Source organism: Coloeus monedula (assembly GCF_965178545.1).
Source record: "Coloeus monedula genome assembly, chromosome: 5".
NCBI classification, from domain to species: domain Eukaryota; kingdom Metazoa; phylum Chordata; class Aves; order Passeriformes; family Corvidae; genus Coloeus; species Coloeus monedula.
In genome coordinates, this window is record NC_138785.1 from 48322633 (window position 1) to 48343737 (window position 21105).

The 21105-nt window shown below is 42.0% G+C and overlaps 1 protein-coding gene across 1 annotated transcript in view; it reads left to right on the plus strand.

Moving 5' to 3' along the window:
* SCFD2 (sec1 family domain containing 2) overlaps positions 1-18373 on the plus strand; it is a 195409-nt gene extending 177036 nt beyond the window's left edge. Inside the window, exons 6-9 of the mRNA XM_082281240.1 lie at positions 3538-3683; positions 7821-7955; positions 12693-12812; positions 16792-18373. Of these exons, the coding sequence (XP_082137366.1) occupies positions 3538-3683; positions 7821-7955; positions 12693-12812; positions 16792-16884 (494 nt within the window). The 3' untranslated portion in view covers positions 16885-18373. The remainder of the gene's footprint in view (positions 1-3537; positions 3684-7820; positions 7956-12692; positions 12813-16791) is intronic.
* Positions 18374-21105: the final 2732 nt, after the last annotated feature.

Sequence of the window (21105 nt, forward strand, 5' to 3'; positions counted from 1 at the left end):
TGATAATTATCCTACTGCTTTAGAGAAAGAAAATGTTTGTTTATAATGCCTTTATGTGTACCAAAAGAGACTAATCACAGTGAAAGGTTTCCTGAAACTCAGGTCTGAAATTCTCATTTGGAACATTTTTGGGGGTAGGAGGAGGATAATCAGTCACATGCTGTTCTGTAATTACAGATCTCATGGGCTCACAATGCCCATGTCTTTTTCTTAAAGCATTTTCCTTCCAGTTTCAGAAATCAGTAGAAACTGGTCCTGTTTGGTTCCTGGGTCAGTCAGTACTGTAGAAAAGAGCATCTCCATTCATTCTCCTTTTTTCAAACTTCTTGAAAACAGATTATTTGTGGTAGTAATGGTTATGCAGATGTGTTGCTTAAGAGGAGATGTACTTTCTCTCATGAAAAAGTTCAAAAGTAGGTCAAAAATAAGGGCCAGTAGTCTCATCTTGGTAGGCACTGAATGCAGCTCCCAACAGACTCATTTTCCTCAAATTTGGCACAAGTGGATAGGAGAAGAACAGAAGCAGTATCAGTGAGGCTGGGCACCACTTACCACAGAACTAGGTTGTGCTCTTTAAAATCTTTAGTCCTCTGCAGGTTAGTGGTGATTTTCTTTTTCTCCACAACTGGGCTTCTTCAAGTCTGACAGGAAATCCACAAATTTTGTTTAAATGCATTTTCCATATATAATAGGGCTTGAGATTCAAAGGAATTCATTCAGTGTGCTCTCCGAATGGCATTTAACTCCCCAAGAAAAAACAGTAACAGGAAGTGTTGTTTTAATTAGTACATGAGCTGTGCAGCAGCTAATGTATTCCACCTCTTCACTGTTGTAAAAGGAGCAGGTTTCTTGGTAGCATGAAGCAAGCAGAGAAGAGGGATTGTGCTCTGCTCTCCATATGCTGCAGAGCCCCATCCGGGGGAAGGTGTGAACGGGAGGTGATTTGTAGCTGCCTGCCACTTGTAAAGAACAAGCTTCTGTTGTTCTCCAGGCTGGAAAGAAACCTGGCTGCCCTCTAGAAACCTACTGCAGTGCAACAGGTAGACAGCAGCCTTCAGAGATTTTAAGTTCAACAATAAGGGATTGTAAAGAAAACTTATTTTTTCATTTATGCTTAAAAAAGAAGTTCTGGATATCAGGCTGGAAATAGAGATCCCTGATTTCCTCAGACATGATATTTCTTGATGGAAAGTCCCAAGGAAGTCACATTTTAGAGGAACTTTGAAAGTACACCTCTTTTCCCTCTATTGGGCCAGCCATAAACAGCCAGACTGTACCTTCAGCTGCCAGTGCCATCTCGGGGTCCCAAACTGGGTCCAGCACAGCACTCTGACGTGGAGACCAGACAGACATTGGGTCCCTCCCTGCTCTAGTGCTCCTCTGTTTTGCCAGAAGGCGCAGTTGCGTGCAGGCCAGCGCACCAAGGCTCCCTCACCTCTCCTCCTGGTTAATGAAACAATGTGGCCTGTGAAACAGGTGGTGAGGGTGAGTGATTTCATGACCTCCTCCAGCCCATGAGTGTGTCAGCACAAGCTGTAAAGGAAAGCCCAAGCTGCAGACAGCATTTCCCTGGCAGTGAGGTTCAAGTGACAGGTGATGTTACAGAGGTGTTGCTATGCTTCACCAAGAAATTGCTCAAGAGAAGATTGACCCAGTACCAGCAAGCGAAGTGGGATATGCTGGGCCAGGCAAGGTGAGGAGCATTTCAGGGGCTTCCAGCTACAAAGCCAGACCGTGTTTGCTGGAAACTGTCCTGTAGTTCCAGAAATGGGAAGTAACAAGCTGGTTTGAAACAAATTTTGGTCAATCAGTGTATGAAATCATGCAGCATTACAACAAAAAAATAGTCCTTTAAGTTATTTTGCACTCATTAAAAAAAAAAATGCAATTTCAGGAGCCTGTTCAAAAATATATGAGTGTCTGCCTTAGAGTTATAACTGCCACTGAGGTCCAGTTCATGCTCGCTTCGTTGCTCTGTGGGGTATAATGGCATAAATCCTCAAAAGCTTGGCTTGATGTAGCCCTGCAGCAGTCATTTTATCTGTTCTGCTGCACCAGCTGGGGATCCAAATTAGAGCCTCTCAACAAAGAACATTCAGACAAATGAAAGCTGTGTCTAATCAGCATCTTGTAGGAATAGTTTCAGAATTCTATAAATGTATGTGTGTGTATGCATTTATATATATTTTTTTTTTTCTGTGCAGAACGCAAAGGTATGAAAATAATTCAGATTAGCTGTCAAATATTCACTGTACATTTTGAAAGTACCACCTTTTTGATTGTTTTTTTTAGCACATAAGGATTCTGTCCTTTGTCAGTTGCAGAGCAAAGTTTGTTCGGGGATCTCCCACCCAAAATTCCAGGTGTCTTCTTGACAGTTTGGATACCTGTTTGCAGTGCAGGCTCCGTGGTTGCAGCACAATGCAAGCTGGACCTGCAGGGAGCCCCTGTCCTCTCAGCAGAATTTTGCATAGACATAGAGGTTTGCTGGTGCAGGATTGATTGCAGAACTGGAGGATGGACACAGAAACCACAACAGCAGCATCCCTGGAGAGGACAATACCAATAAGCAGGAGCGACTGTGTTGGTGTGAGCGTGTGGCAAGAAGGGTTGTTTTGTGATGGATCTTCTGCCACAGGGATGAAAAGTCACTCAAGAAGAGAGGCAGGCAGAGATGTCAAAAGGATTAGAGCTGTGTTGACAAGGCAATAAAAATACCGGGTGACCCACTTACCTCTCACTTGGCTAATTCTCATCAGTAGCTGAGCTTAGAAGGCATTTTTTTCAGTGCTTCTGTGCAACGTAGGTCCTGTGGTGAGGGGGATGGAGCCAAGACTAAGGATTTCCCTTTTCCAATGCACTGTCTTGCCACCCAGAGGGTCCTTTTAGGTGGTCCTATAATTGGAGTTTGGCCTCAGTGGAAGGTAAGTGTTATACTTTAGCAGAAGGGCTTTGGAAAAATACGCTAGAAGTAATAACTCTGCCACTTTGAGGGATAAGAACTTTTTTTATGATAATGCAGCTCTTTCCAATGCATGGCTGACATTTCTGCTATATTTAGCACAGACTCTTCCGTTTTTCTTGTTGCAAAGGTAAGAAATGTATTCGGAGTTAGCAGGCTGCCAGCCAGGGAGGAGCAGTTCCCTTCTTCATGGCTGTTTACCCAAGGAGACCGGCAAGCCAGCTGGCTCCTTTCCACATAACAGGGGGCTCTTCTTTGGAGTGTTCTAGCACAGGACCCTCTGCTTGCTGTGGGGAGCAAAACATACTCTGTGCCGATGAAAATGCAGTGTGACTGAGGTTACAAAGAGAGACGCTCTTCACTTTGCCTGATGTCCAGAATTTTTGCCTTCTTGCTTAGCTGCAGAGATTTGTGCCGTGCTGAGGACATGCTGTCTAAAAAGCCGCTGAGTTTCTAGAATATAACACAATGAAAAGAATTTAAAATTTCCTCCAGTTATCCTTTTCCTACTGTTTATTATCAAAACACATGAAAATTTTTCACTCACTCAGCTGTGTGTTTCTTTATTTCTTTAGGCTGTGACTCGTCACTGAACTTGACATCTCAGAAAGCCACAGAGGCAGTGGACGGTATCTTTCGGTCCCTCAGGGATATTGCCAGAGTCCGAATGCACATGAAACAGTTTAATTCCATACATAACCCAGGCAGCAACACCCACCAGGCAAGTGGCTTTTTTTTCCGTGTCTTTGTTATTTCTCTAGCATGCTGTCAAAATTACAGCACTAGTTTTGTTGATGTGCTAATCCTATACACATTCTGCCCATATAGAAGATACATAAGTAAAGATTTTATAATTGACCTAATCATCAAGAACTTCCTCAAGTCTTTTGTCAAAACTCAGGCATATGCATGTCAATGTCAACAAAGAATTATCTGAGGAAGAAATTCATGCTTTGCTCTGCAGCACTGTGGAATGACATAAATGCCTGTGAAAGGCAGGGCTAGGTCAAGATGGCTCTCAACTAAGACCGCTCAAGGCAGAGTGAAGCAGGATGTCTGCATCCATATGGCAACTATATTCTTCTTGTATTTTCTCTCCCATCCCTCTAAGTGTGAGAGACAAACCTATTTGTAAATAGATGACAAATGCAGCTTCTGTTTCTAAAATAGGAATACATGATCTGTGATATGACTTTAGGTTATCAGGACTAATAGACAGTGGTTTTCCTTCTCTCTGTCTCCCCTGAAGGATTTTACCTTTTCCAGTTAAAAACAGAGGTTTATAACAGAAAGCAGTGATTTAGAGAGAGATCATAAAACATTATTCTACCCTTGAGCCAGAAAAAAATCTTTACAAATTCCTAACAGTGCTGTAGACCAGCAAAGGGATGTAGTTCAAATGAAGCATTGTTTTGTAAGAACAAAAGTGATGAGCGTTGCCAAATGTCACTGGAAATCTAAGGTGAAGGAAACCTGTTCCTGAAGTCTTCTAGCAGTTTTGACTAGTCTGGTGTTCAAAATGGAGAAAATTGTTAAAAATTTAATACAGTTCAGTGCAGAGGCTGTGAGATGATAAGAAAAGTCTCCTGGAAGTGTAATTAACATCACTATGTTCTTTGGATGTAATCCAGTTTGCTTGCTTAGGGATAAGTGCTGGAACACAGCAAGGGATATATTAACACCTTGCAGCCCCTTAATCTAGCCGTGCAATGGATCTAGTTGCTTGAGTAGGACAAACCTTCTGCTGAGGGAAGTCCAGAAGATTTATAATAGTAGAAATAAGCAAGCAGTATGTGATTGTCCATGATACTTACAGCTCTCTAGAAATGGGCCTCTCTTTTGACTGGCAGATGTTGTGTGCAATCAGTTTAGCTCCTCAGAAGAACTGGTGCCTGTGCTGTGACCATACCTGTGGGATATGCCCAGCCACTGCCCTGGAGGGATGTCTGCTGAGATAAAAGATTTCACAATCACCCAGCAGGACTCCCTGAAAAGGCAACCACTTTTGAATCATGGCGAGGAAAGGTAGACCCACAATCCTTTGGGAGACCCTATGCAGATCATTCTGTAACCCATTGGTCTGTCCCAGACCCTCTGTAATCCATTGGTCCCCTTGCTGATCCCCTGTATCCCTATAAAAGAAGACCAATTCACCTCTGTAGAGAGAGAGCTTGTCCCTGGCCTTCCCTTCGCCGGAGGGGACCCACAATAAAGCTCCCTTTGTGCGGAACCAGCCATACGGGCCTCTCATCTCTCTCTGGTCTGGTTTGGCCTAGAGGCTGCCCTGCAGAGCTGAGCTGAAATCACAAGCTGATAATCACTAAAGAGCTGATAGCTTCTGCAAGGGCTCCTCTGCCAGCAGCTGAGAGGAAGACACCGGACCCCAGGAAGGCGATTCCTTTCGGGACCGTCTCCCTGGACCGGTCATCTCTTCCTGGGTCACAGCCTCGGCCACCCCCACCAGCTGTAATACATACCCATCCCCAGACCTGCTTAGTGCTATGGGAATGGGTTTAACCCATAGGTACTTTTTCACTTTATCTGTTAAAAGCTGGGAAGCCTCCATTTATTTCTTCTTAAGACTCATAAAAAGGTTTCTATGGATAAGTAACTGGGAATTGGATAGCCTCTTAGGACTTTTTGTAGCATTGTAGTTTGTATGTTTTACATAAAATGATATATGTTTTCATCAGGTTATCAAACTAGTTCATGTAGTGACCATGCAAGAACAGAATTTTGCCTGTTATTGAAATTACTTTCATTTTGATCTAGGTATATTTCTCCCTTCCTCCTTCCCTTCCTCCATTCCTTCTTCCATCCCTCACTCTCCTTTTCTCATTCTCTCTCTTTCTCTCCCTTTTTCTCTCTCTTCTCCCCTTTATAATCTTGTCAGGGTGTGTCCCATAGCTGTTGAGGTTTTCAACGGCTATTGAACACAATTTGTGCCTGCCAAAATTTAAAGTTGATAGAAGTTTCATTATGTGAGATAGAAACCAATGCAGCTGTTGGGGTTGTACAAAAAAAAAAAAAAATCCCTAAAAACTTGGTAGATTAATTTCAAGTCATATAAGATTTTTAGAAATATTTGAGACCATTATAGTTACAAAAGGTAGGTGATCAAACTATCTGTATTTTAGTATCTGCATAGTCTGACTAGGTTGTTTTCAAGGGCACTGAGTTTTGGTGATGAAAATTCAGACATGCAAAATCATAGCACTTTTTTGACGTCTTTTGAGTACATAGTTTTGTCTGAAGTCAGATGATATTTTTCCTTTAATTTTGTGGAGTAAGCCTCACTGTTAAACTCTGATTTGATCTCTGCTCCAAAAATATTTCATTCCTAATGTTTTTCTGTTCCTCATCTATGAAGATATTAAACAGAGTTTTATAAATAGGGCTTCATTCCTGCATGTGTATTTTCAAACAGTTGTTTATTGCGTGCCTAGATTTGACAGAAATCTTGACATGTTCTAAAAGATCCTGCAGCTCATGTCTGCTGTAATTTGCTTTGTTGGCTCAACTAAAAGTTATGCACATGTTGTGAGAAGAACTAGATGAGTTGTATAAATCTTTGTTGACAGGATTGTATTAAAAAACTGTAAGCTTTGTTTCTCACTCTAAAGTGTTGGATTAAAAACATTTCTTTAATGACTCCAGAAAATTTTAGTTTCAAGCCAAGTGGCTTGTGTTTTATTTTCCATCCATTTTTACTATTACCTTGCAAGATGTCTCTTGTAGATATCATCTTTACAAAACTAATGTCATTATGCTTGATTCCCCTAGGAAATCACCCCTAAGGGGTGATATATGCTTGGGGTAGTCCCAAAGCCAAATAAATGTGCTAATTTTAAAGTTGCTCATTTTCTAAGATGGTTGCACTTATTGAAATGATCGTGGTTCTGTTGCAGTTTGGGCAAAGTTAAAAGCAGTAAAACAAAGCTCCATCTGCAAACCAAGTAAGCTTGAATTTTCATTAAAGATCTTTCCATTGGTCCCTAAAAGTTTTATCTTAAAAATTTTCTCAGGATGTCAGAGTGGTTTAAACCTTGGTATTGGAATGTGGAAATTATTAGGCTATTACTTCGTATTCAGCCTGGGTTTGTGGATCCTGAAGAGGATACAAGGTTTATCTTTTGGGAGTAGACCTTCCAGCATGTTGACCATTTGTACCTTTACATTTTCCACTTCTCCTAGCCCCTAACTTCTCTGAAGCTCTGACATTCATGACATTCATGATATTCAACCCCACTACGGTGGGGTTGTTTGGCCTGTTTTTCAGAAATCTTCCACAGGTGGAAGCCTTGTGGTGTGCCAAGGCCATGGAAGCTAAAGGACTAACAGGGACTCGTTAGCTCTGCTCTCCCATGAGGGACAAACAGGCAGGTTGGCCTCTTCCCTGCCCTGCTGATATCCAGACCTTAGTGAGGACGTGACACTTGGAGGAAGACAGGAGTGGTCAATAAAAAAAAAAAATTCCTGTTCAGATGTTTGTAAAATTCTTAAAAAGGGAATGACATCTGGGTGCACAATGGGCGACAGAGTCTCATCCGTATGGTTATCCATTTCTGTATTACCTCCAAAAAGATTCCATAGAAAGTAAAAGCCCCCTTTTTCTTCCTTGTCTCTTATTACTGATACAATACACATGGGGCAGAGTAAATGTGTGGCTCTCTTCCAGTCTTTTCAGTTTGATGTTGTGCTGGTGCATGCCATCTGCAGTCAAGGTCACAAACTCTCTGAATGCTTTCATTTCTGAGATAGTTATTTCTGTAAGCTTTAATAGAAATAAAATGCTTAGAATTGTGGTTGCACTGAGTCTAAACAGGTTTACTCACAATGTGTTGTTCTCTTTGTGCAGGCTTCTTACAAACCTCTGCTGAAACAGGTAGTGGAAGAGATCTGTAATCCTGATCGGCCCGATCCTGTTGATATTGAGCATATGTCATCAGGCCTCACTGATCTCCTTAAAACTGGATTCAGTATGTTCATGAAGGTAAACCAGCCTTCCCAAGCTCATCTGTAAGATTTTCTTGAGGTCAGAGCATCATGCAGCAGTAGCTGATTTTATTATGCTGTTCAGCAGGACTTGAGGGGAAGTTAGGAGAGTTAAATCCTTGAAGGGGGACTGGGAATAGCTTGAGGCACTACACTGTAGGTACAGTGCGGACATGTAGCACCTGCTGAACGAAACAAGAGGAACGGAGCAGACTGAACATCTAAGTAAGGGTGATGGTGGACACCAAAATAAGGATGATATATCTGGGAAGAGGCAATGTGGCTTTGCTAAAGGAAGTGCTAACTCACATAGCTTTTAGAGCTCTTCAGAGATACCCAACAAATAAATTGATGTGAGTGTCAGTTCATATTATCTACCTGGATTTCCAAAAGGCATTCCACATGGCACCTCATCAAAGGACTTTAAAGACACTCAGCAGCCTTCAGATAGGAGAGAAGTAAGTATGAACAATCTGGTCTCACACGGCATGAAGGAGGAGCTCTATATTCAATACCTTTTCTATAATTAGATATTGTTCAACTTGTACTGGGGAGGAAGGAAGCCCATTAGTTAGAAATTTCTTTGTGGATTCTCTTAGCATGTTTTAAGACAGTCATACTACAAGAATTTACTCTGCTTTACAAATTAGCCCATGCTAAGTGTCCACTAAATATTTACAGAGTTGAAGTGTGGAGTAGCCAGCATGTTGTACATTCAGCCTTGTCTTACTGCATATCCTGAATTCTCTGTTGAAAACAGCCCCAGATTTACATCAAACCACATCAATACTATGGTTATGAGTACAGTACATTTCAGTACTGTGCCCAGTGTTTTTCTTTCAGTTTTACCACTATCGCCCCTCAGCATAGAAGAGATATCAGCAAACTGTGTGAGGCAGTGGACACAAATTGCAGCAAGGGAAGTTTCAGTTTAATATAAGGAAAAAAATACTAACTGTAAGAGTGGTTAAGTCCAGAGAATTCTCCGTCTCTGAGATATTCAAAGGTTGGCCAAACAGAGCCCTGAGCAACCTGATACAATTTTGAAGTTGGCCCTGCTTTGGGCAGGGAGGTGAACTAGATGAGCTACAAAGACTCCTTCCGATTTGATTCTGTGATTCTACGGTAATAGAAAGACTTTTTTTTTTTTTTTTTCTCTTTTGTGCAAATTCCTGCTAGACCTGCATTTAAAGTCAGGTGACAAAAATAGTTTTGACTGTTGTGTTGGTACTATTCTAGAACTCACTAACAGAATAACAAAGTTATTTTTCTGTTATTTCAAAGAAAGCTAGTATTGAGCACAAAATCAAGTAACCCTAAAATCTGGTGCAAGAGAGACATAAATATATTCTGGCAATATGTATCTGTTAAGTGCATCTTTCCTGGTAAAACAAATATCCTACTATAAAGAATATTTAAGAGATGAGCAAGTGAACTTTGTGTAGGATGAATATTTTGTAGGCATCATCACATACCTCACAAATATGTGTCCATGCTTGCTCCCTTGGTTTGTAGCCTGGCTTGCTGGCATGTGCTCAATTGTTGTGTGAATGGGTTTCTGACCAGCCTGTATTTCTGACACTATCACACCATCAGCATAGTAATTATTTTGTGAGCTTCCTTATTTTTGTTTCTTTCTCAATGCCTGAATATAAATGCCAACTCACATAATAATACTTTGGTGATTGCCTCAGGTGTGTTAACTCAGGACAGACTTTTAAAGGTAGCTCACATCCAGAAGTTGTTTGTCTGGCAGGTGTGTTTGTTTTGAAGCTAAGGGATGGTGAAGGGAAAAAGCCCCCCTGCCTCAAGGACTGCTCTTTTGGCTGCTTTAAAACATAAAACACATGTTTTTTTATGATCTGAGCTTGCTATCATTGATAACAAGTGCCCTGCACAGCAGCCCAGTTTCTGGTGATTGGCGTGTTTTCCTTTTTCCAGTTATTCGGCTAAATTAATTGGTTTTTGGTTGGTCACAAATACCAGAATCATCAGTGCTGCTGTCCTTATTGGGTGAGTTACAGAACAATAACAATTCTTTTTGCTGACTTTCCTCAGAGAAAAAAACTGTGGTTTTTGAGCTGCCATGAGCCATGAGAATATACCTGTCCTCTCATGCCTTCCTGTTTCAGTTTTAGAGTTTTATTGACCACTGCCACCCTGTTTTCCCACCTCCTCCCCTCTCTCTCCTCCACGCAGACACGTGCACTGGCAAAGAGCTCTCTGACCATCAGCATCCCAGCATACCCTGTACAGTGAGCTCAGAGCTGGAGGGAAGGCCCTGATGTCTTGCTGGGACACTCTGCTGGCTCAGAGCACCATCCCCACTTCCTCTGGGCTCTTTCACTTCAATGTAATGGTTTTGGGGGGTTTTTGGTTAATCTTTCTAATTGCCTGAGGCAGCTCTCTGAATTTTTTTTAACGTTTGGCATTTTGAGTTGAAAGTGAATTTCACTCAGGGATTTTTGCAAAATTCAGGTTTCACAGTAAATTCAGAGGCTGTGGAAATGTCCCAAATTAACCAAACTGTAGAAGGATCCCAGAAGATACACATTGCCTTTGTTGCGATCTATTTCAGTTCTTCTTCTCTATCACTGAAATGAGTTGTGTTTAGCTACACACAGCCAGTTCCTTCCAAAGAGAAAGTCTTGGGTGGTTGTATTATCAAACAAACAAACAAAAAAAATTGGCAGAAACTTGCATTCTTAACACAGCCAAGTATTTTGTACCCAAAGTATTGTCCTCCTTCAAAATACTTACACATAGCATAACAAAATTACAGATTCCAAGGCCCTGTTCATTTCTGTTTTAATTTAATTTAGAGTTTGCATGACTAATAGTATTTTTAATATGCATTTCTGGAATTTGTGGTTTGAACTTTAGTCTTCTGAAAAATAGTAAGTTTTATATAGGCACCATGTGTTTGGATCTAGGTTTATTTTGACTGAAGGAAATTATTTGTCAAGACATTTTCTCTTTAGCATTACCCTGAAAGCTTGTGTTTTCTGATTCCTATACTAGGTGTCCTTTCAGTGTGCCCAATGTTCTGCATGCATGTTTATCATGAGTTTGTTTTTGCTAGGAGGGATATTAAGAATCATAGAATCACAGAATCACAGAATGTTCTGAGCTGGAAGGATCCCACAAGGATCGTCAAGTCCAGCTCCTGGCCCTGCACACCACCATTCCCAATTATCACACCATGTGCCCAAGAGTATTATCCAGGCAGGCACGGTGCTGTGACCACTTTCGTGACAAGCCTGTTCCAGTGCCCTGGAATTGTGGTGTATATGCTATCTGTGCCATCAGCTCGATGAAGATGGCCAGCAAAGTGGGGGTGAGTTAGAGAATAAATACCCAGTATGCAAATACTCAGCTCACTAATACATCTCTCTAAGGCTTTTGTACTAGTTTCAGACTCTCAGGAATTCAAGAGCTCCTTGCCTGGGGAGCAGCATTGAACAGGGAGCCCCATGTAATCAAAGCCAGCTAGCCTGGAGAGAGAACATGCCATCTCCCTGTGCTAGCTTCAAAAGGAAGAGTCCTTGCTGAAGGTTACCAGGCAGAAAGCCTTCAGGATTAAAAAGTGCCAAAAGACTAAATATAGCAAAGCCACAATAAGGAGAAGAAGAAGAGCTGTTCCTCCAGGAGCTGGAGCCACAAGGATCAAAGAAATCTGCTGTGGTGGGGAAAGCAAAAGAACCCTGCTCTGCCCAAACATGGTTGACATCACTTTCATTCTGTCAAGTGAATGCTGTTAAAAGCCTATGCTCATGCAAGGAAAGGAGGTGGAGAGTCTAAAAAGGAATTAAACTATTTTGTCACTTTTCAGAGCCAAGCATTTGGAGTGTTTCATGCTCCAGGGTGATGTGACAAGAGCAATGGCATGGGCTCTGTTGACATCCCTCCCAAAGACTGGATCAAGGTAGTGTCAGGGGAGTGTGTTTTCTCAAGAAGGAAACAGTTTGCTAGGAAACAGCAAAGTTTCATCAAACTTCTAGAACTGGCTAAGAGGAAACTGAGGTAAAGCATCACTTTCACATTTAAAATTATAATGCAGCTTTATAAAGTCTTAACTGAAGTGGGATGTTAGTGCCATTTTAAAGATAACTGGAGAAAAATGAAACAAGTATTTTCTTGGAGCTAAAGTTTCTCTATATTAGTTACAAGGCTCTCATAGAAGCATTGAAAACTCTGAATTGAAACAAGCTAGAAACTGAGTTTAGACTATAATGGACCTGATTTATTTTTACTGGATGAATTGTAAAAGATTATTCACTGCACCGGTGAAAACACATTGCATAAAATTCTTTTCCGTGTTGACCTCAGGCAGGGATTCTAGCATGTTTAGGCTGGACTCCTTGCTTCTACTGGGTAGTAATTTACCCCTCATTCCTTAAAGTCTCCTGTGCATGTGTATCCAAAGTAAACATCCACCCAAGTACTCTCCTCCCACTCTGGGAAAGGGAGGAAAGTAAGGAAGAAGGAATGGAGGGAGAAACCCTGAGACTTCAGGAGAAACTCCCATAGGTTTCAATGGAATCCATGGAGACTTTATTTCCCTGGGCATCACCCCCATTGATTTCCCTCTCAGCTGCTACAGCATTCCATGAATATTTCTTTCTGAGCTTCCTCTTTGCTCTTCCTCTAGCCACTCAGGGAGCTGATCGCTGATAATCCATAGGCTTGGACCTGGGTGAAGCAAGTACAAATAATGCTTTCCTTCGTTTTACAGGTGAATCGCCCTCACCCTGGTGATCATCCTCTTCTGATCATCTTTATGGTTGGTGGAGTGTCAGTCTCTGAGGTCAAAATGGTGAAGGATTTGGTAGCAACACGCAAACCTGGTACCCAGGTAAAAACAGCTCTAAACTTACAGTTCCTATCCAAACAAAAACTAAGAAAATTTCATCAAATAGTGTTCCCTATAGCACTGGTACAGAAAGCCACAGCCAGATGGGCAGAAATGATGTTAGGGTTTTGCTGTGAAACATCCATAGGCAACAAGTATTCAGGCACCAAGGATCTGTTTTTTCACATGTTGTAGTCAGCAACGAAAGTTCAAACTCAGGTTGGAGAGTTCAGAACAGACTGGCATTAATTTGAAGTAGCTTTCATCATGTCTCAAAAGATTAGTGTCTTTGTGTTCTTTATAAACAGAAACATTTGCTGTCCGAAAAGCTACAGGCTCCCTGGCAGTCCACTATGGGACATAGCGCAGGGATACTCAGGAGTCTGGGTACCACCTAGTGACTTACGAGGGGTAATCCTGCAGGCACGCCAACTAGCAAGGGTGAGGAGCAAAATAAATTAACCGGGATACAGCTGTACTTTTCCTGTGTCTGGCCAGGTGTCTCTGATAGATACCTGACCACTAGACCTTAAGTAGCCTGAAGCAGGTGATGTGGAGAAAGCCCCAAGTCTCTGCGTCCTTTGAATGTGCTGTTGGACTCCTGGAAGAAGGATGGTTCCCACAGTGAAGCTTCAGTAATGTCCATGTGGCTGGTCTTTGCCTCATCCACTTTCTGGCAGCAGAACTTGACTACAGTAGCTGTCATCTGAATGGAGGAGGGAGAGGAGGAGGATAGGTGAGCTCTGGTGGCGCCTGAGATGTTAAAAATTGTCATTAATTGTGGAGGACCAATCAGGTGTGTGTTGAGTACTGCAGATACACAGGGTAATACAAGAACTCTAAAGTGCTGTGTAACCAGCTGCATCATAAACATAACTCTAGTTTCCAGGGTGGCTTGTAAACATCTTGTTTTCAATTCCTATGGAATGCAGTTGTGATTAGTGAGAAATCATTAGCAAAACAAAGCCAACCAAAGGCAGAGCAGCCCCTCAGTTCGACATGTGTTTTCCGTGTTTCAGTTGTCTTTGCAAGGCAGTCTCAAGCAGTGTTTTGTAAGGTGGAGCACCATTTTAGCGGTGGTTTTTTTTGATCTGATAACACGATTCTTTCCTATTAGCCTACTGGTAATCTCCTCAAAATAGCAAATTAAATTTTCCCTCTTGGAAGGGAATTGAGTTGTGACATACTGATGGACAAGTTAATCCACACACACAATGTATTAAGACACCCTGAAAGATAAACAGAGGGTTAACATCTGAGTTGGTTTAGAACTATGCAGGGAGATTTTCAACTGGCTTTCTAGAGGGACTTAAGGCTTGACAGTGGTGACATGGGATCTGGTGTTGCTTTGCTTTGGCTTAACCCTGGCAGCAGGTCACACTCTGAGGCAGATTCCTAAAGCATTTTAAGCTTTTACTGCATCTTGCCTTTTATCCAAATGTGCTGTGTTAGAGGTGAAAGGACTTCGGGGGAGAGGCGTGAGGAGGAAGAGAAAGAAGAAACTAAGCAGTTGTGCGAGTGTCTCACCAAAAAAAAGTTTGTAAGTTTGTTGGATTTACCTGGATTTCTGCACTATAGCTGTGAACATGCACCACCTGTTTAGGATTATTCTCTTTTCAAAAAGCCAGGCATTTATCTAACTCGAGCCAGGGTTTAACAGAGCCTTTTTTTGCTGTTCAGGCAATCAGGTTCAGGCTTCAGGGAAACACTGGCCTTCCAAGTCCCTTCCAGTCAAAGAAAGCACTAACATTTATACTAATTACTGGCTCTTGGAAAAATGCGGAAGTGTGTAAGTACAAAAACTGAATAAAGTAACTGAAGAAAAACTGACAGGATGCACTGATTACTTCAGCAACTGTTTGGAGTTTAGGCAAATGACATTTAAATGTGGAATAAGAGACACATGTTTCCATCCACAGAACAGTTCTGCATCTGAATGTGAACAACAATTTTATTTCTCATGGAGAAGCACAAAGGAATACAGTGTTTCCTATGCACCATTTGGTTTTGGATGGTGGCAAATAGCTCCCCATAACTAGTGAGAAGTATCCTATTTTTGAAGGAAGAAATTATTTCTCTTATTCTGCTTTAATCAGGAGAGTAATAAAGGGGAGAGAGCATGAGAGAATATTTCCCCCTCCCTTCTCCCAACATGCACTACCATCTGTGTGGTTGTGGCTGAGGTAGGCAGACTGATAAACTCTTTCAGAGGCACCTTTAGATGTTAGCTGCATCCTTCCCTGCCTTCTGCTGGGGGGAAACTTCCCATTGGATTTCAGTGGGTCAGGATAGGAGCTCCTGGCTCTTCCACCTTGGCTGCACTAGGAGGGGTAGCCCTTCAGGTGAAGCATGAAAGACAGGCACGGTGTAAGACAGGCACAGAGTACGAAACAAGGAGAAGGACTGTCCTGAAGAGAGCTGCCTGGAGAAGAGATGGACATTCCTTATCTGAGCAATTCCCCTCTTCTCTGTAAAAAGGAAAAAACAAACATTCACATTTATCCCCCTCAATGAGCCCTTGGAGATACTGGAGGGAAAGGAGAGAAGTCCTGCTGTATTCAGCAGCATCTTTTCTGAGACATAAAAGTTGCAGATCTCAGTTTTCTCTCTGGGCTTGCTATTAGTTGCACAAATCCCCTGAGGGTTCAGTGGTAGGACTCCAAGAAGAAATTGCTTTTATCTGTCAATGGCTATTGTTGATGTTTGGCTTGTACACTCAAAAAACTTCGGTAACGTGTCCCTTCGTGTTTTTCAGAGTTAAGCTGCGTGATAACAAGATGAGCACATACTGTGCTGTAGTCTAAGTCTCATGTAACATAAGTAAGACAGTGTCAGCCTTTGGCATCTACAAGTTACAGAGAGTTTTTCAGGCTCACGAAGGAAGAGATAATCAGTGTCAGTTTGCTGCAGATTGTGTGGGAGGACAAGGGAAGAGGAAAAGTGAGGGGGAAGCTATCACCAATACAGAAGGGATCCTTTCAGTATCTGAAGTGAAAAGATGTATGAAAGAACAACAAAAAAAGTTGAAATGCAGCATTACCACATACTTTAGCCATGTGATGGACAGCATTTGATAGATGCTGCAATAAATGGACACACAGACATACTCTGTTGTTGATGTTTGTACTTCCTCTCCTTGACTTTGCGCTGAAGAAGCAAATTCATTTTCAAGTGGGCTAGTATGATTAAATCTGCCCCCAGATCCCTGCCTGCAATCCTGACCCTATGGACACTGCTAAGCTTGGGGCTCAGTAAGAGCAGTGTCCTATGATTTTGACCCTGAGTTAGCTCCTCACAGCAAGAGTGTACACGCTCAGTCCTGGATGATAGCTTTGCCCTATCACAACACCTAAATTATATACTTATTATATATTAGGAAAACAGATACCTGGACCCAGCAGGATGTGTATCATGGTTGTAGTGAGTGATGGTTTCATCCATCAGACCCATCTGGGATTAAAAACTGGAAGAAACCAAAGTGATAACATCTGACACTGCTCAAGGTTGAGCTTGATGTGCAGAACAGCCTGTGCCTGGTCTGAGGAGACGTTTCTGAACAGGGAGTCTGGCTCCCTGCAGCAGGCACTTTTGAGTTGCTCACCTTACCTTCAGCTGAGAGGAAACAGGCATCACTCAAATCTGTGCTATAGGAGAGGAAACCACTGCTTCATCAGCTGATGCCTCGCAGTAAACCCAGTGGCAGTCACAATAAATCACAAGGTAAGGTGTGGGTAGAAATGTGTCAAAGCACACATTCATTAAGCATACAATGCTACCAGTCATTATGCTCCTTAAAGCAATTTAACTACAGTTATTAGCGAGCAGACAGTTTCACTGGACAAGTTGTATTGCCCTGTCAGTAAACACCAGAAGCAGACAGCCTGCCTAGAGCTGGGTAAAAAACAGTTACTATCTATGGCTCATTAGTAGTGTCTCAGTCCCTTCCAGTTTGACTTGTTGTTTCTTGTTCCCCTTCTTTCAGGTAATTGTGCTCTCCTCTGTACTCCTGACACCACATAGTGCCGTTGAGTTGCTGTTTGCCCCAGACCGTCTCCAGTCTGATGCTCATATCTGATGGGGAAGGCTGTGGAGAAGAGGAGTGAGTGCCTTGCCTGGAAACATCAAATCCCTTCTCTGTCACTCTTCTCAAGAGCCCTTCAAAAACTGTCATGTCACCTGCTGCAGTAAGAGCTCCAGGTGAAACAGCTGGGTATCTGGCTGCAAGGGAACATCTGCAGCTCGTGGGCAGCTCTTCAAAATGGTCCAGTTGTCCAGCAACAAATCTCCCCTCCTTAACGATAGCACTGTGCAGTGCTGAATCACTCCAAGCCTCACTCAGTGTGGTGAGGGTGATTGTTCATAACAATTCCCTAGAAAAGGAGCAGCTGAGGACCAGGTGATGCACAATTTGCACTCCCCAAGCAGTATCTTTTTTCCTGATGGTTTTGCTGGGTTTGCAGCTGGTGGGAAATGCTGCTGAGGGAGGGAGAGGCTAGCAAAATCCACCCTCTGACGTGCTACCTTGCAAAACGTGTGCCTTACACAATGTGAACAGTCTCTACTTTTACTTTGTCCCTCACTCCAGAGAGATCATGGAACAGCAGCCCTGATTTAGCTGGCACAGCAGCTCCCTGTCTGGTGATGCTCTTTCAGCAGGACTGTTAGAGACAGGGAAGCAGAGAGCCAGACTCAGGGGCTGGGTTACATGGCTGCTTCTCTCTAAGCTTTCCATTTCCTGCTCTAGTTTCTCCACCCACAGTCCCAGAAGAAAAGACTGTTTCTGATGGCACACTTCTCTGTAGATTTACACAGGAGGCCATATGGGCTGTGATGGTTTGATGATAACCCCAAAAGAATCCTCCCCTCACATGCATTTAAAAAAGAAAAAGAAAGAAAGGGGGGGAAAAAAAGGGCATGATCCCATTTTCAAGAGGCCCCAGCACAGATTCTTTCTTGAGCTAGATTTCTGAACAGCATGATTAGAGAACAGCTTTTATTTTTAATTTATAATCATGAAAGAACTGCAATCAAATTCAGTTATGTAATTTTTCTTTATAAAACTTTGCTACAATCTGTGATGTAAGAGCAGCAGCAGATTTTAATTGCATATAGCACTGAGGTTTCCAAATTGCAACATGAAATGGTGGAGCTCTAAAGCTGCATCCTCTTGCTTCATCCAAGTAATGCTATGACTACAGCTTACACTGAGATGAGAACGTGAAATTAAGTGACATTCACGCTATCATAGCATTCTTTATTATGCCAAAGGAGTAGATTAAATGGGAAGTAGTTTTTAAAATTTTGTTCACTAGCTAGCATTAGTTCTCCTAAATGTTTATGATGGTCTTCAGAAAAGGGTGCATTTTGGTTTAAGTTCAATTTTGAGTGGCTGGAAGGAAACAATGAACTGATTATAAAGCATGGACAATGCCATCTCTGTGGAAGAGAAATTTGTAAGAATGACTATAGAATGGAACTTTGTGCTATAAAAAATGAGAAATGCTATGAGATTGCAATATTAAAAGCTCAAGGAATAGTTTGAATAGAGCAACTGGAAAGCAAGTAGCTGGTCTCTTGGGTTTTCTGTCATCCTATACTGTTCAGTCTTCTTTAGAATATGGTTGTTTCATAAATTCTATAACCAATAAAGCAATGCTCTTACAATGCCAAGCCTGATTTGTCGTCTTCTTTTTTCCTAGTATGCAGAGCCACACATGCCAGAACTGCATATTCCTGTGCAACCCTTTTTACTTTGCATTATTTGATTGCCCCTAGGAACCTAGACCTTCTGTCTTGGGAGGTGTCCTAGAACATTTCCTACATGCTGCTCGTAGCGGAAAGGCTTGCCTGTGTCCAGTGGCCATTGCTGAGCTCAGGTGCTCACACCTCTGAGGTGCTGCTGCTTTCCTGAGCTGGTGGAGGCTGCCAGTTGTGGTCTGCACTCCCTCACCCCTTTCATCAAATGCTCTCAGGTCTCTGACTTGGCCATCTACAGACCTACTGTATAGAGAAGGCAGGGGGTGAGTCTAAGCAGACACTGGTGATCTTGCACTTCCTCTGGGTCAAGTAGCTCCTTTGACTGAGACAGAGACTAGTTTTCCAGGCGCACACACTCTTTGGAGGAATCTTCTCAGCCAGTGGGGCCACAGCTGTGGTAAGTGATGCTGGAACTTAGCCACCATCTCATACTTAAGACCAAAAGTACAGTGGAGTCTTTCCAGTGGCCCTAGTGCAATAGTAAGCTTATTCGTAGGAAATAGCTGTAGCAGCTACATGGCACCTGTGCTTGGGGAAAAGGTCAAGGGATAAGGGATCTCCTGTCAGTTCCATATGAGTAGGAACAGCACAGAAGAGATTTGCAAGGGCAGGTGCAGGACCACATCAAGGAGTGTCTGAGTCCTCTGCCTGCAACATGAAGCAATACTCATAATGTACAGAGCAGAAAACATAAAGCCACCCTTGGGAAATTGGTTTACTTCTCTATTAATAAAGTAAGCACTATTTGGTATAAGCTCAGAGTGGAAGGCAAGCTCAGTTTTGTTTGCAACTCCAATCCTAAGTCACTTGGCAAGTAAATCATGGGTCAAAAGATTATCATCAGCAGGACCCTGTCAGAGTTTCCCTGCACCATTTATTGCATCTGTGTGCTAACCAGGTGAGCCTGTATGGCCATCAGCCTAGTCCCAGCACAAACATCCTCCTCAGGAAGTTTTTTAGTAAAGCTACTTTAAACATGAAAGAGGTAGTTGACCTGCAATTTGATTAAGTTCTTCCTTGTGCTACAGCTCAAAACATATATATTCTCTTTTTTTTAAGAAAGTGGCAGTCACTTACAATTCATGGTCTTCCAGGTTTTGACCTACCTCACACCCTTCCTTTCTCACAAGAGAGAAATACCAAAGTATTTTTGACAAGTGGAAATGAAGAATCCCATTTTAATTTGAAAGGTCTTTGCCTTATTCAGCTCCTCTCCTAAAAGAATTTCTTAAAAAGAAGTTGTAAAGCAGTTGTGAGAGCTCCCCCGCTGTGGTTTATGCTAATAAAGCAACAGCACAGGCAGGGAAGGACACCTTGCTGTTTCTGCAGTGTATGCTAACTACCTTGAGAAAGCTATTACTTTGTCTCAACATTTCACTGGTTGTTACTCCTTGTTTCTCACCCCCGAAGAACACACAAGGAAACATGCAATTCAAAAATTTAATGTACCAGGCAGTAAGAATGAAAAGTCCACTCCCTAGAAGGAGTATCTGTACACAAAATAAATAAGTTACAGTTTAAACAAAAGCACAACTGGCTTTTTAAAGTGCATGTGTATAAGGCCCTTAGGCTCTCAACTCCATTGGCTCAATATTAAAAAAAAAATTTAGTATTTATATAAATCTGCCATGTGTTTAAGAATGAAGAGGGTCTGGCTCAGCTCAGAACAAGCCATCAGCTTCATTGCCTGGAGCCAGCCATGCTTCACACCTTTTGTTCTTTTTGTGCCTGCTGCATACAGGAGAGAGAGAAACGTCTTAGAATGGCATCTGTAATAGACTATCACTCCAACTCCACACTCATTGCTCAGAAACTCCATGTTGGATCATTTAGTCTGGAAAGTACTTTTTTCAGACAGTAAAAGAGTTGTTTGTAATTAGATATGTTTACACCCTGTGGACAATAGCTTTGCATACAAAGAGTCTGGTCAAGTTGTCAGCAATAACATGACTAGTAAAAAATAAAGGACCATTGTTTACAGTCTTGATGCTCAGTCCTGTCCACTTATTTTACTCTTATTTTTACAGAACCATTTGATGTTTGCTTATTTGTTTTGAAATACACAAAAAAAACAGTTCTACTGTGCAATAAAATTAAACAGTTGCATCATGCTGTCCTTCATCCATGTGAGAACAAAACTTAAGTGGTTACTTCTGAACAGGGACCTGCAGTTCAGGGCATTTCCCTGCTCAAGTTGAGTTACAGCAAAAACGTTGTTTCTGCACAAATGCAAGCCAAATCTGTCCAACTTGGGAAAAGGCAAATTGTTTCATTTACTAAAAAGTTCCCTTTCCAAATGAAAATACCTATTTAGCAAGTCACATCCTAGAACTATTTTTCAGGAGTTTTTGGGTTGTTTTTTTTCTTCTCCTAATCTGATACTGTTCCTTTTTTAAGCAACTGCTTAAAGACTACTACCATGCAAAAGGCTACTCAAACCATCCTCCTTTCACAATGCCTTGGATTCTACATGTGCCAGTGTTAAACACCCCAGGTTTCAATCTCAAGCTAAACATTGGATAGACCAAGGGCTGTGCTG